This window comes from Mobula hypostoma, chromosome 19 (assembly GCF_963921235.1).
Source record: "Mobula hypostoma chromosome 19, sMobHyp1.1, whole genome shotgun sequence".
Classification (NCBI taxonomy): domain Eukaryota; kingdom Metazoa; phylum Chordata; class Chondrichthyes; order Myliobatiformes; family Myliobatidae; genus Mobula; species Mobula hypostoma.
Genome location: NC_086115.1, coordinates 36853259 through 36867516, shown reverse-complemented (window position 1 = coordinate 36867516; position 14258 = coordinate 36853259). Strand labels below are relative to the sequence as shown.

Sequence of the window (14258 nt, the reverse complement as noted above, 5' to 3'; positions counted from 1 at the left end):
GGCAATCTACTTTCCCATTTATCTTTGTGTTACCAGCAAAAAAATTAGCTACATTACACTTGATCCCTTCATTTCAATAGTATAAATTGAACAGTACTGTGCAAAACTCTTGGGCGCACACACACATGTAGAGAGCTAGGTGGCCTAAGGACTTTACACAGAACTGTAACAATTTTATTTATTGCACTGTACTACTTCCACAATAAATACTAAATACTAAATTTCATGATGTATGTAAGTGATGATAAACCTGATTCTGCTATATATAGGCATCCGTTAGTCTCATGAGACCATGGATTTGCACCTTGGAAGGCTTCCAGGGCGCAGGCCTGGGCAAGGTTGTATGGAAGACCGGCAGTTGCCCATGCTGTGTCTCCCCTCTCCACGTCACCAATGTTGTCCAAGGGAAGGGCACCAGGGTCGATACAGCTTGGCACCGGTGTTGTCGTAGAGCAATGTGTGGTTAAGTGCCTTGCTCAAGGACACAACACACTGCCTCAGCTGAGGCTCGAACTAGTGACCTTCAGATCACTAGATTGACGCCTTAACCACTTGGCCATGTGCCACACCCATGATTCTGATATGGGTTTTTTTTGGACTGGGCATGGGAAGGGGGCAGGGAAAAGGGAATCATGGTTGGGAAAAAGGGGAAGGGAGAGGGGAGGAAGCAGGAAGCTCCAGAGACACATTCTGTAATGATCAATAAACCAATTGTTAGGAATCAAATTAGCTTGCTTGGTGTCTCAAGGCTGGGTGTGTCTGAACCCATGGCATCCCCCACCCCGGTACTTCTTCTCTGCCACGTGTCCCACACCCATCCCATGGCATTCCACCCTTGCCATTCCCAACATCCTTTATCCCCACCAGATTTACAAACTTGCTGTCCACTCCCTGTGGATAAATTCAGTACTGTGCAAAAGTCATAGGCATATATGTGCCTAAGACTTCTGCACAGCATTATAAATAGCCAAGATTCTAGCACTCATCATTGAGGCTCTCCTATTAGTGTCAGCTTGTCAACTTTCAAATGAACTGTTTATCCTTGTATCATGTTTTTCTGCCCTTAACCAACTCTCTATCCAAAACAATATTCTGTACTCTTAATTCCTTAGTGAAAAGGGTCTTGTTACATTTGAAAAGATTTTTCTGAGCAAATCTTAATGATAATTCTCTGAACTTCAGTTGAAACCTCTGGCAGGAAAGAAAGGATTCCCACCTGGAAGTACTTTGCTTGCGAGTGTTAAGTGAAATGTTTCCTTTCATTTTGGATGTCATACACTAGTGGCAACTTTTTGAACTTTGGTCATTTCCCCGCATGTACTGATCACTCACTTGGTATGCAGCAGGCACAATGGCAAAAGTCTGTTTGGTTTAAGGCTTAACATATCAGTAGATGATTCAATACGAGGGAATTCATAATGTTTGGGAAGCAGAGTATGTTTTGCTTAGGGAGTTTTCTGCAGATTACATAGTAACAATAATTGTCTTACGCTTAAAACTTCAACCAGTATTGTAAACAGAATAAAGTAAGAAGATTTGTTTGATCAGATTCTCAAAAGTCTAATGAAATACAAACTTCTGCATGTCAGTTTTGGTTAAGCTGCAGAAGATATCACATGTATGCATTAGATTATTACTAAGCAGGAGCTGGTAAACAATGTTACATCATAAACTGCATTTCTTGGTATTTGTTACTAGGTGTTGAACAAGTTCATTGAGGTATTTTGGGCAAGGCCCTCCTGAAAACCAAAGGGAGGAAATGTTTTTCGACACGTCCTATAGATATTTGAATCTCAGAAAATACCACAGCAAAATCAAGTCCTGATTTCACACAGCAGCAGGATAGGGACTAAGGGAGGGCAAATCTGGTAGTGCCTAAAATAGACATGGGAATGAGAATGTGAAATGTATGACTTATGCCCGTTGGAACTGCTGCAACCAACACTGGAAATTCAGACTGCCTGCCCAGACTGATGATTCTTGGAAGTGCTGATTGCATTGTGCCATGCCTTATTTCTTCAACCTAGGACCCAATTTTGTGAGAGATCTTCATAAGTTTAAACTAGCCTACACTGCTTAAGATCAACTTGTACTACCTAAAGGTAAGATACATTGTTCTGTATTATTGTCAAGTTAATTGCAAGTTAAAAGACATGATGCAGACTCAGAGAAATATTCTGCACAGGAGATCTTGGTGGATGAGACAGAGTAGAGGAGTGATGTTCTGAACCCTCCAGATGCATCTCAAAAGAAAAAATTATTCCAAGCTTGTGAGATCATATACAGTAATCAACTTCCAATGATCCAGATAGAGTGCTGTAAGATTTTTAATGTGTTCATGTATGACCAGGTTCAGTGACTCTGCCTTCAGATATCATATACCCATATGGGAATTACATCGCCATCAATCTTTATCAGTCCACAAACTTACCCAAATACCTTCACTACATCCTTAAATGCTCACCACTACTCCAAGTTACACACTTTACAGCTTATACCAACAAGTTACTATTTAGCCATGAAAGCCACATCAGGTGACCAGAACTGAACAGTGTTGTGTTCATTTTAGGTTGTTTCACTTTCGGAAGGGTGTGGAAGCATTGGAGAGGGTGCAGAAGAAATCTAATAGGATGCTGCCTGGATTATGAGGAATGGTTGAATGAGCTCGGGCTTTTCCTTTTGTAGTGAAGGAGAATGAAAGGAGTATTGATAGAGGTGTATAAGATGATAAAAGGTATAGATACGATGGACAGCCAGCACCTTTTTCCCAGGATAGAAATGCTGATACAAGAGGGTATAATTTTAAGGTGATTGTTAGAAAGTGTAGGGGTAATGTCAAAGGTAGATTTTTTCACACCGAGAATGGTGGGTGTGTGGAACACCTCCCCCCACCCTGAGGTAGAGGAGGCAGACCAACATTCCCTCGAATTTTTTTTACAGCTGCGTAGACCACCCATTACTCTGAGCAGGAAATTTTTACATTGCCTGAAACTGCATGGCACATTAAATGTTTTTTTGTAATATGAATACTATGAATATTACAGATGGCATTAAATAGACTAACTGTTTATTAACAATGAGCTATCAACTTCCATGCTGTGATTATTGTCACAATTTGTAACAGTGTTGTAACTTGAAACACTGACAATTTAAATACATTGGAGCAACAAAATGTTTCAAAGTAAAGGTTGTGGTACATTTATTATTCAGAAAGTTTATGGATTATATTAATTAACATATAATTACAAGGTATTTCACAATTATATTAAAATAGATTTCAAAATTATGTAAGCATAATTTCCAAATTATATTATCAAATATAAAAGAAAACTCCATAACTCCACAACTTATAAAAGAAAACGCCAGCTGTGTGGCAACAAAGGCTATGTGCATAGCAGCATTTCAGTTACTGTGCGGCTGTGCCGCTACACAACTTCAAAGGAACAGTGAGGCAGATATATTAGGACATCTAAGAACCTCTTGGATGGGAACATGGATAAAAGAAAAATGTAGAGCTTTGTGGGAGAAAAGGGGGAGATCAGTTTTGGTGCAGGGTAAAAGGTCAGCACTGGGCTGAAGTGCCTGTACTGTTCTATGTTACTATACAGCTTTATAAAACATTAGTTAGGACACAACCAGAGTAACAAGTGCAATTCTAATTTCCCACACTGCAAGAAGGACATGACTCATTGAAATATTGCCTCGGATAGAGCATTCCAATCTGGAGGAGAGACTAGGCTGGGTTTGTTTTCCAAAGGGACCTGAAAGACTTATATACAAAGTTTTGGGCGTTATATATACAGTAGATTAAAGATTTTTTTTCTCTAGAGCAAACCTGTCTAAAAGCAAATTGCATTGGCTTAGGTTAAAGGGCAGAGATTTAATGTGTATCTGGCTAATAATTTTCCCCTTAAAAGGTGTTTCGAATGTAAAATTTACCGCCTGGGTGATGGAGATAGAGATCTGAACAAAATTTGACAACTGTCTGAGTAGCGTTTGATTAATGTAGAAAAGAAGCCTACAGACCAAGAGCTGTTACGTGAAATGAATATAGATAGGTCAAAGGACCTATTTCTATGTCGTGTGCCGATATGATTTTACAACGTTAAATTCCTGACGATATGAATGGTTCTGTCAGTAAGCACATTGGTTAGTGTCCCAATGTGGCAGGAATGCATCAAATATCTCCAAACTTTGACTTACCTCCTTAGACAATCAGATTCAAAGGGCGATTGTCTTTTATCTGTACACCTTGTACAGTGGGCATGGTTGGTGTACTGTACTGCTGATTATTGTCTGCGAAAGTTCTTGTTCCCGGGCGAAAGTTCTTCTTCCCGGGCATCATCTCTAAAGTCTGCAGAAGTGTTTAGATAAAGTACTAAAGCAGTGAACGAGACCGAGTGTAAGATTCACTGATGTATGTGGCTGTCACTGATAACTCTCAAAACGTGGGTTTCGGGATAAATCAATAATTTGGTGATTAGTTTGGTTGGGTGTCCACAATAACATGCGTGGATATCTTTAATTCGTCATTTGTGCGGTACGGAGTCGTATCTCGCCTTCCCTGGTGCGGAAATGGTTCAGTCTTGTCCGTCTTCAACCAGAAGTCAAATCCAGCGACCTTTTTTGCTTGCTTTTGGGTAAGGTATCGTTTTATTTTAAGGTGGCGCTTCTCCTTTGGGTGAGTGATGTTAGACTGCTGCTGACGGGCTGTGGCGAGGTGCTGGGGTCGGTGGGGACGGAGTCTGAGAAGGGGAGAACCCCGGAGAGCTCTGTAACTGGTGTGGCGGGATGAGCTGACGGTCGATTGCTCTGCGAAGGACGAACTGACGGTGATTAATGTCAGTGTGAACAAGGAGTTAATCTGCTGGTTTAGGGGGCTTCAAACGTTGCCCATGTAGTCGATCCTAATGGATTATCAGGGTTCAAGTGACACTGGACATCGGCACTCTGCCGAACTGACTAGCGAAGTGCAACGACCCGCTGCTCTTCTGTGTAGTATTATCAAGTTTACACACCCGATTCGCCCCACGTTTGCCCTTCACCCAGTGTTGTGAAGGTGGCGGGATTAAAGGGCAGAAGGTCTAAAATGGTGCCTGGAGGTTTTCCTGCCCGCGTTCTTAAAAAAAAAGCTCGAAGAAATAAACGTCGGTTTGACGTTTGACAACGGAGCTGCTCGGCTGGAAGCGCGATCCGCCGGAATCGCCACCTCTGAAGCAGCTTTTACCGAGACTCGCGGCTCATGCAGGTGTCGCCAAAGTTCGGGCTGGGCTGCGAGAGCAAGCCGTGTGCCTAGGTGAATGAAGCATTTAGGATTTGTTCGGGGAAGCGCTGCTGTATAAACGTTTAACAACACCCAATCGGCTGTCCTCCAAAGCGAGGAAATTGTTCTCAAAGGCGTGCAGCGGTCCGGACCAATAATTTGGTAAATTGATTTATTATAATCACATGTATGGAAGTACAGTGAAAAACTCGCATACGTTCATGCAGATTACAACAGTGGATTGAGGTGGTACAAGGAAAGGATAACACAACGCAGAATAAAGTGTTCCAATAACACAGTGCAGATAGACAGTAGACTGCAAGGTCGTGAGGTAGATTGTGAGGTCAAGAGTCTATCTTGAACTAGAGAACAGTTCAGTAGTCTTATAACAGTGGGGTAGAACCTGTCCTTGAGCTTGGTGGTACCTGCATTCAGGCATTTGTGTATTCTGGAATGGAAGAGTGGAGAAGATAGAATTCCTGTCATGATCCGGTCCGTGAAATTCACATTCCGGTTCACAGTCCAGTTCATCGATCCTTATTCTGGGTTTTCCTGTTTACCCATGTTCCACTGGCTGCCTTAATTGAGGCACCTGATTCTCGTTTTGGGCTGGCCCATAAATACCTCTGCAAACCAAGTATTCCCAGCTGGACTGTTCCCCTCCCCTCCCTGTCTGAGTTCCTGACAGTTACCTCGGTAGTTTCCCTCGGCAAGTATCCTTAGCAGTCATCCCGGCCCTGCGCTCCAAGAAAGGGTCCCGGCCCTGCGCTCCAAGAAGGAGTCCAGACTTTGTAACCAAGAGCTTGACTGAGCTGAGTCCAAGAGCTGAGCCTAGCCTAGTCCAAGAGCCAAGTCCTGCCCAGGAGTTCCTTGCCCAGCCCGGTGCTGGAGATTTCTAGTCCTGTCCAGGAGTTTCCTTGTCCTGTCCAGGAGTTCCCTCGTCCTGTCCTGGAGTCCCTAGTCCAAACCGCGTCCAAGAACCTTGTCTAGTCCAAGCCACGTCCAAGAACCTCATCTGCTTTGTGTTCTCATCCTGTTCATGTGCCTCGTCCTGTGCAGGATTTCCACATCCAGTCCTGTAGCCACATCTTGTCCTCGCCTAGATCTGGGGTCCGAGCCTGAGTCAAGACCCAGTTTCTGGGTCCCTGTCCAGTCTCTGGCTCAGAGTTAGGCCAGGCTCCTAGTTCCAAGTTCCTTGTCCTGGTCCCCCTTTTCTAGTCTTAATCCTAGCCCAGGCCCAGTGTCCCTGTCTCGTCCAGGGCCTATGTCCTTGTCCAGCGTCGTTTCTTCCTGACCCCCTTTGCTTTCTTGATAAACCTTGTCCTGCTCCTACTACTTCAATGTCTGTGTCTTGCATTTGGGTCCGCTCCCAACGCCCCCTTATGACAATTCCAGGGTTGTGGAGTCTTTCATTATGCTGGCTACTTTACAGAGACAGCAAAAAGGATGGACAGAGTCCAGAGAGGTTAGGTATGACAATAAAAGAAAGAATCATTCAATTGAATGGCTTCACCTTTACTGATTCTTGATAAAATGGTGATCCTTTTTTTAAGCATAATCCTTATGGGCAACCAGGTTACTGATATCCAGGGATGTTCCTTCTATAGTTTGAGTGTGTTTCGTGATAGATCTTTTGCAGCAGACCAATGTCTCTGAGTTAATGTAGCCAGATTCCCTCGGAAATAAGTTGTATTTCTCTTTGAAGCATTCTTTGCTAAAGTAATCAACTTTTGTCACTGATTTTGTTTTACCATAATGATTGCAGCCTAGATCTGGTTCAAGCTTGTTCTTTTAGTCAGAAGATCTGCACTTTTTGAAGTGTTAATCAAAGGTTTATCAGGTCAAGCAGGCAGAGTACATAAAGGATGTTACCACCCACCCAGACTGCAAGCTGATCTGCAAAGTTCACTTCCATTAAAACTTTCCCCAAAGTTATTTAAACAATGTTCTGGCACAACTTCTGTGAAGAAAACTTAAGAAGAAGATATCTTTTTAAGGCTGCAATATTTATAGATAATTTTTCTATCAGCTGTTCAGCTCCTGGCCAGAACTCTTATGTTGATTTCACTGGCATTTTAGGAAATCTGTATGTACTCTTTTCTAAGCCTTATACTTGCTATGAAATTGCTCTTAATGAGCTGACATCATATTGAATTTGGTAACCTATCACCCCTTGTGGAATTCCCCATACTCAGATTGACGTGTTTGGATTATACGTGGAAACCAAAGGATTGGTGTCATCTCTACTGACCCTATCTCATCAGACACAATAAAATTTCCTCCGAAGGACAAGAAGCTTTCACTCACGGAATTTATGGTGTATTGAAGAATTTAAGTCATCACTACTAAACAAAATGCAGAAGACTGCCCAGTCTAATCTAAAATTAGATTCTAGTGGAACAGCACGGTAGTGCAGTGGTTAGCCCACCGCCTTATAGCACCAGCGTCCCAGGTTCAAATCCCACCTCTGTCTGTAAGGAGTTTGTACATTCTACCTGTGAGCGCATGGGTTTCCTTTGAGTGTTGTGGTTTCCTTCCACATTCCAAAGACATACAGGCTAGTAGGTTAATCGGTCATAAGGGTATAATTGTGTGGCCTGGCTGGTATGTCAGAAGGGCCTGTTTCTATGTTGTATTTATATAAAAAAAATTTAAAAATGCCCAGACAAAGCAAATGGCTATCACCAGTAGATTCCGCAGATATGGAAAATTAAGATAGCACAACTTAAATTCACAAGCCACGTGATGTACGTCTGAATAAATTGCTAAGCATTTCTGTTTTAAAGTAAACACACAGCTCAGTTTGTTTGCTTCTTTGAGATGCCAGTAGGAATTTGGCACCAGTACATTTTTAGGCAAGCAGAATGATTCAACATAGTACTCGATGTTGTGCTTAAGGAGCAAATGACGAGGAATTGTCATCTTAAGTCCAGAAAATGAATCTGAAACTGGCTGGCCAGGCCATTCTCTGTGTTCCTGTTGTATTGGTCAAACGTGTTTTACAGTGGATAAACAATTGGCACGAGTAACTTAGCAGAGAATAAAGGCACAGTCAAACAGTTTTTCAAGAGACTTTTTCAAAGATGAACTGCACAGTAAAGTCCAGAGGACACAAATATAATGGCTGAATACAAGTGCCCAATTGGACAGAGTGAAGGGGTATAAGATTCAATGAGTCATAGAAAATTTCAGCGCAAGAACAGGCCCTTTGGCCCATCTAGTCTATGAGTTATTTAACCTGCCTTCTCCCTTCAACCTACACTGGGACCATAGCCCTCCATATCCAACCATCCATGTGCCTCTCCAAACTTCTCTTAAATGTTGAAATCGAGTTTGCATGCACCACTTACTCTGGCAAGTTTCCCCTCATGTTCCCCGAAAGGTTTTCACCTTTCACCTTCTAGCCTATCTCGTCTCTCACAGTGAAAGAAGAATAAGGTATCAATGCAATGATATATGCTGGGAAGGAATTCACTAATGAACTATGGGTTGCTGACACAAAAGTGTATTGAAGCACGAACAAGAATTATGAAATTGAATAATGATGTAACGAACGTGTGGATGAAATGTTTGTCAGCAATTGGAAAAGCTGTCATGTTTAACCTAAATTGCTAGGATGAGCAGAGAATCAAATGGGATTAGTATAACTTACATTTGATAGTTGGCATAGACTTGATGGGCTGAAGGGCCTATTTCCATATTGTGTGACTATCACTCTATATTATCAGTTCTAACTTGCAGATTTCTCAAATCTTAGCTGGTATTAGGGGAAATAAATAGATATAAAAATAAGGGTGAAATTATCCAAAACAACTGAAAGAATATTGCTCTGACACCATTGTTAAAAAGAATCACTGGTAAATATAATTGCAGGTTAATCAAATATGAATATTTGGAAATTGTTTGCAGGAGATCACCACCCAACTTAATTTACATGCCACATTCATACAACAGAAGTATGTTACATAAAAGGGACATCCGAGGTGGACCATGTAAGCTCAACGGGTTTTGACACTTACGCTTCAATGAGAATCCTTCCAGTACTCTATGTCTAATTCTACCAGCATTTCCTTCTATGCCTTTCTTGTTTCATGCCCTTATCTAGCTTTCCCTTCCAATCATTTCAAACCACTCCATATGGAAACAAGTTCCATATTTATAACCCTCTGAGTAAATAAGTTTCTGTTGAATTTTGTATGTGATTGATATGTTCGTGGCCTAAGGTAGAAGGAGTCAATTTTAGAAAACCTAGCACATTTATTTTTCAACATAGTCCCCCACTACATTTACACACAGTCCAGCAGTCGTGGAGCGTACGGTTCTTGGACCTCCAGAGAGTGTCCACAGCAGGGGTGATGGATAAGTTCGTGGCCTAAGGTAGAAGGAGAGGAGAAAGACAGCTCTCGTTACATGCACGTGCAGGTCAACTCTTTGAGTGATTATGCAGAAAGTTTCAAGTTAATAACTCATCAGGGGTGATTGATAGGTTCGTGGCCTAAGATAAAAGGAGATGAGTTACTAACTTCAAACTTCTTGCATAATCACTCAGAGTTGACCTGCATGTGTATCTAACAAGTGCTGTATAACTCATCTCCTTCTACCTTAGGCCACAAACTTATCAATCACCCCTCATCTTTGTAACTAACATGTGTTCCTAACTACAAACAAATCCAGAACAGCTGGAAATGGGAATCTTCATAATTTCTACATCCTACTATCCCATTGCCCAACATCATATCGCAACTTTAAACTAAGATATCCACATTAAATGAATTGACACTTATATCACAAAAGCCTAACTGTGACTCCTTACAATTAGATTGGCAATATAATAGTGAATGCTTAAGTTAGAACAGTTTTCTATTTCAGATATATAACCATTTGTTTTTTTTAATGTATCCAACATATCTGATTATATGACAGAATTGGTTAGATGTTCATTGGTGAAATGTAGTTTCATGTTCATTTTGTGGAATCTAGTATACACGTGTTACATCGCATATAGAAAGGAAACCAAATATTTGTATACCCTGTGAGTTCAGTCTCTGATGCCAATGTGAGAGCATCCTTCAGGAGTGTGAATCCAAAGAAAACTGCGAATATCTGGCCAAGTACTGAAGACCCAGACTAATCAATTGGCTGGAGTATTTATAGGCTGCCTCTCACTTTGGCAGTCTGTAGTGCCCACCTGCTTCAGGAAGGTTTCAATTGTTTCAGGGCCTAAGAAGAACTGGTAACCTTCCTCAATGACTATTGTCCTCTAGCATTCACATCCACTGCGTTGAAGTGCTTTGAGAGGCTGGTCATAAAACGTATCAATTCCTGCCCGAAGAGTGACCTGGATCCACTCCAATTTGCCTTCTGTCACAACAGGTCAACACAGACACCCTTCCACTGGCCCTTTACTCAGCTGAGGAACACCTGGACTATGAAGATGCTGATGTTTCAGCTGGCTCTTCATTGACTACAGCTTGACATTCAATACTGTTACCCCCTTGAAACTAATCTCTAAGCTCCAAGACCTCATCCTTGATAATTCCCAACACAAATGGAACTTTGTTTTCTCCACTTGCAGACCCAAGTCATTACCAGCAACAACATCTCATCCACAATCACCATCAGCACACTACAAGGCTGTGTTGTCAGCATCCTGCTCTACTTGCTTTATACGAATGAGGGTGAGGTTAAGTACAGCTCCAATTCCATGATTAAGTTTGCTGACGACACCGCTGCTTTTTTGATCGAGTCAAAATTGATGATGAATCAGCAAATAGAAGGGAGTTTGAAAATCTGGTTGAATGGTCTCACAACAACAACCTCTCACTCGATGTCTGCAAAACCTGAGTATCGACTAAAGGAGGAAGAAGCCAGAGATCCTCAAGCCATTCCTCATTAGAGGATCAGAGGTGGAGAGGGTCAGCAACTTTAAATTCCTTGGTGCTATCAAATCAGAGGATCTGTCCTGGGACCAGAATGCAAGTGCCATCACAAAGAAGGCAAAACAGTGCCTCTACCTTCTTAGAAGTTTGTGTAGGTTTGGCGTGTCACCAAAAACTCTGATAAAATACTACAGATGCGCAATGGAGTGATCCTAACTGACTGCATTACAGTCTGGTTTGGAACACCAATGCCCGTGAATGGAAAAGTCTACAGAAAGTGGTGGATATGGCCCAGTCCGTCCCAGGCAAAGCCATCCCCACCATTGAGCACATTTCCATGGGGCGCTGCCACAAGACAGCAGCATCCATTGGCATGGACCCCGATCAGTCAGGCCATGCTCTTTCCTCACTACCACCATCAGACAGGGGGTACAGAAGCCTTGGGTCTAATACCACCAGGTTCAGGAACAGTTACTCTCCTACAGGCTCCTGAGACAGTATGGATAGCTTCACTCACCACAACTCTGAACTGATTCTGCAACTTACCGACCCATTTTCAAAGGCTCTACAACTCATGTTCTCAGTTTTCTTTATTTGTGCAATATGTCTTCTTTTACACATTGTTTGTCATTCCTTGATTATGTACAGTTTTTTGTAAATTCTATTGTATGACTTTTCTGTAAATTCCTGAAAGAAAAAGAATCTCAAGTTAATATACGGTAATGTACTGTGTATGTTGTTTGACTTTGACTTGTACTTCTCCCAACAGTGTGACTTGAACATATCTAAGACCATGTACCACATTCAGTGAACACAGACAGAAGATGTTTCATCCCAAATTTCAGACTATTTCTGAATCTAGAGCCAAAGAATAGCGTTTAAATTTATTACATTTCTTAATATTACCCCCTGGTTAATTGGACACTGAAATTAACTATATAATTTGTAGCTTGTTCATGGCTTGATCTCAGTGCTAATTATTTTATTTACCTTAGTTCAATTAAGACAGTTTGTTAATTTAATACAATCTCATTCCTTGCTGCAATAAGAAAAGCTTGTTTGGATTTTTAGCAATAGACTTTGGTTTTATAATTAATGAGTCATTTGTGTTCTCCTCATGGAAAGCTGTTAGCTCAGTGTGTGATTAAGATGATAACTGGTTTTGTGGGAGTTAATGGCATTTTCTTCCCACTGTGACTGCAACCCTAATTGAGAATATACAGAGCGTAATTATGAAGATGACAACTATCAACAATGCAGGGAACAGGTGGTACTGAAAACTTCCTTCTGCAAGACACAGTATTTTCATGTATGGAGGAAATTACTCTTACTCTTTTGTCAAATAGTTAAAGCCCTTACACATTTTTTCCCCCATTTTAAGGTGCATTTTTGCTCTGATCAAGATGTAAATTTTAGATGGTGGGATTTTTTCCGGTTAGCAGGTTTGTATCACAATGGATATAGTGGATTCTGGGAGCCATCTGTCATCTCCAATATAAAAAGCACCTTCAATGAGATCGGGGAATTCCACACCAAACACCATCACACATCTGTGAAATAGCACGGGAATGGTTAGTTAGAGAGTTGACAACTCCTACTTGTTTTCTATACATTGGAACTGGGAAGAATTTTATTCCATCAGTCTGATGGATTAAAACCAATTTCAAGATGAAAGAGCTTACTCCAACATAATTTGCCATCCTTCCTAGCACAGTTTGTTTACCTGCAGTACAATTTACCATTAATCATACAAAATGCAGGAGGAACTGAGCTGGTCAGGTAGCATCCATGGAAAGAAACAAGCAAGTCAATGTTTTGGGCTGAAACCCTCCATCAGGACTTGACCTGACTGAATATTGTTTAAATGTAAAATGACAAGGCATCAGGGTAAACAAGAAAGTAATCATATCTGGTGGTGTGAACAGTGCAGTCAAGGATACACTAAAATAGCACATAATTTTTGTTTAGTGTTAGTTTGAGCCTGTCATGATCATATCATTTCCCACTGTCATTTTTTTTAAAAAGTACTGTAATGAATAAGTTTAAGTGTTTTTTCCAGTATCACGCACCCATAGTTAAATTGGCCAATTATATATTCAACCTTTTATATAATCACATTGGCAAGAACATGCTCTCTCTTAGCAATTCTTAACCCCTTACACAAACTTCCAGCTCAAATCATTATGAATTGATTTGTTTAGATCAAAAGTAGTATTTGGCACTTAAAAATACTTTCTATAAACACATTACTAAGATTTTTGCTTTCAACCTTTGGACATGATACAAAAATGTTGCCCTACAGTGTTGACCAGAGAAATAAAAGGGCTAGGGTTGAGATTGTTCAATATTGATTCAATTAGTTAAAGAATCTCATTGAAAAATGAGAAAAGTCTTGGTAACTCTGTGCTGTAGAAAGAGAGTAAAACTTCAGTACTTTGTGGGAACTGATTGGTGGAGAACTATTTGAAAGGATTTCCTTTATGGAATCTGCACTGTACTACAATGTCAATGTACTGTGCAACTTGTGTCTTATGTTCCAATGTTCCAAATACGTGAGATGGAACAGCTCTGAGGAAATGTAACATAAAGAGTACTAAATAGTTGAAAGGATTGTATGCTGCTGTTGGTATGTAATGTTTGTGGAATATAACAAAAAATTGCATTTTTTATTAGATCTGTAAGATGGTTGTGTCAGACAAGCACATTCAATGAAGGCTTTTCATATCTTTTACCTTTAAAAAGCACAGTCAATAATGCCCGGCTTTCAGTGACTTTGGTTTTACTGAACAATCAAAATTTCTGCAGTGATCAATTGATCCAATTTATTTTTCAGATTCACTATACTCTGGCAGTAGAATCATATGATTACCTTCTGCATCCTTCGAGAAAGATCTTGGCTTCAGCGGTCAACAATAGAAGCCTAGGAGTTGGAGCTTACCTCAAACTATGTGCCAATGATTCCGTGCCGAAGATACGTGCCACCTTGTACAGGACCACTGTTTCTGACCACGTGGCTGGCGCTCTGCTAGAAGCAACTGCGGTCACTGGGACAAGGAACACACTCCTCAGTCCTTCAGGGATTCCCACAGGCAGAGCAATGCTCAAAGGTAAGTGTG

The 14258-nt window shown here is 41.1% G+C and overlaps 1 protein-coding gene across 4 annotated transcripts in view; it reads left to right on the top strand.

Annotated features, from left to right (window-relative positions):
- The window catches only part of plce1 (phospholipase C, epsilon 1), a 482678-nt gene that overhangs the window by 250610 nt on the left and 217810 nt on the right, over positions 1 to 14258 (top strand). For all 4 annotated transcript variants that reach the window (XM_063071694.1, XM_063071693.1, XM_063071692.1 and 1 more), the window contains exon 3: positions 13976 to 14249. In XM_063071694.1, coding sequence (XP_062927764.1) covers positions 13976 to 14249 — 274 coding nt within the window. The remainder of the gene's footprint in view (positions 1 to 13975; positions 14250 to 14258) is intronic.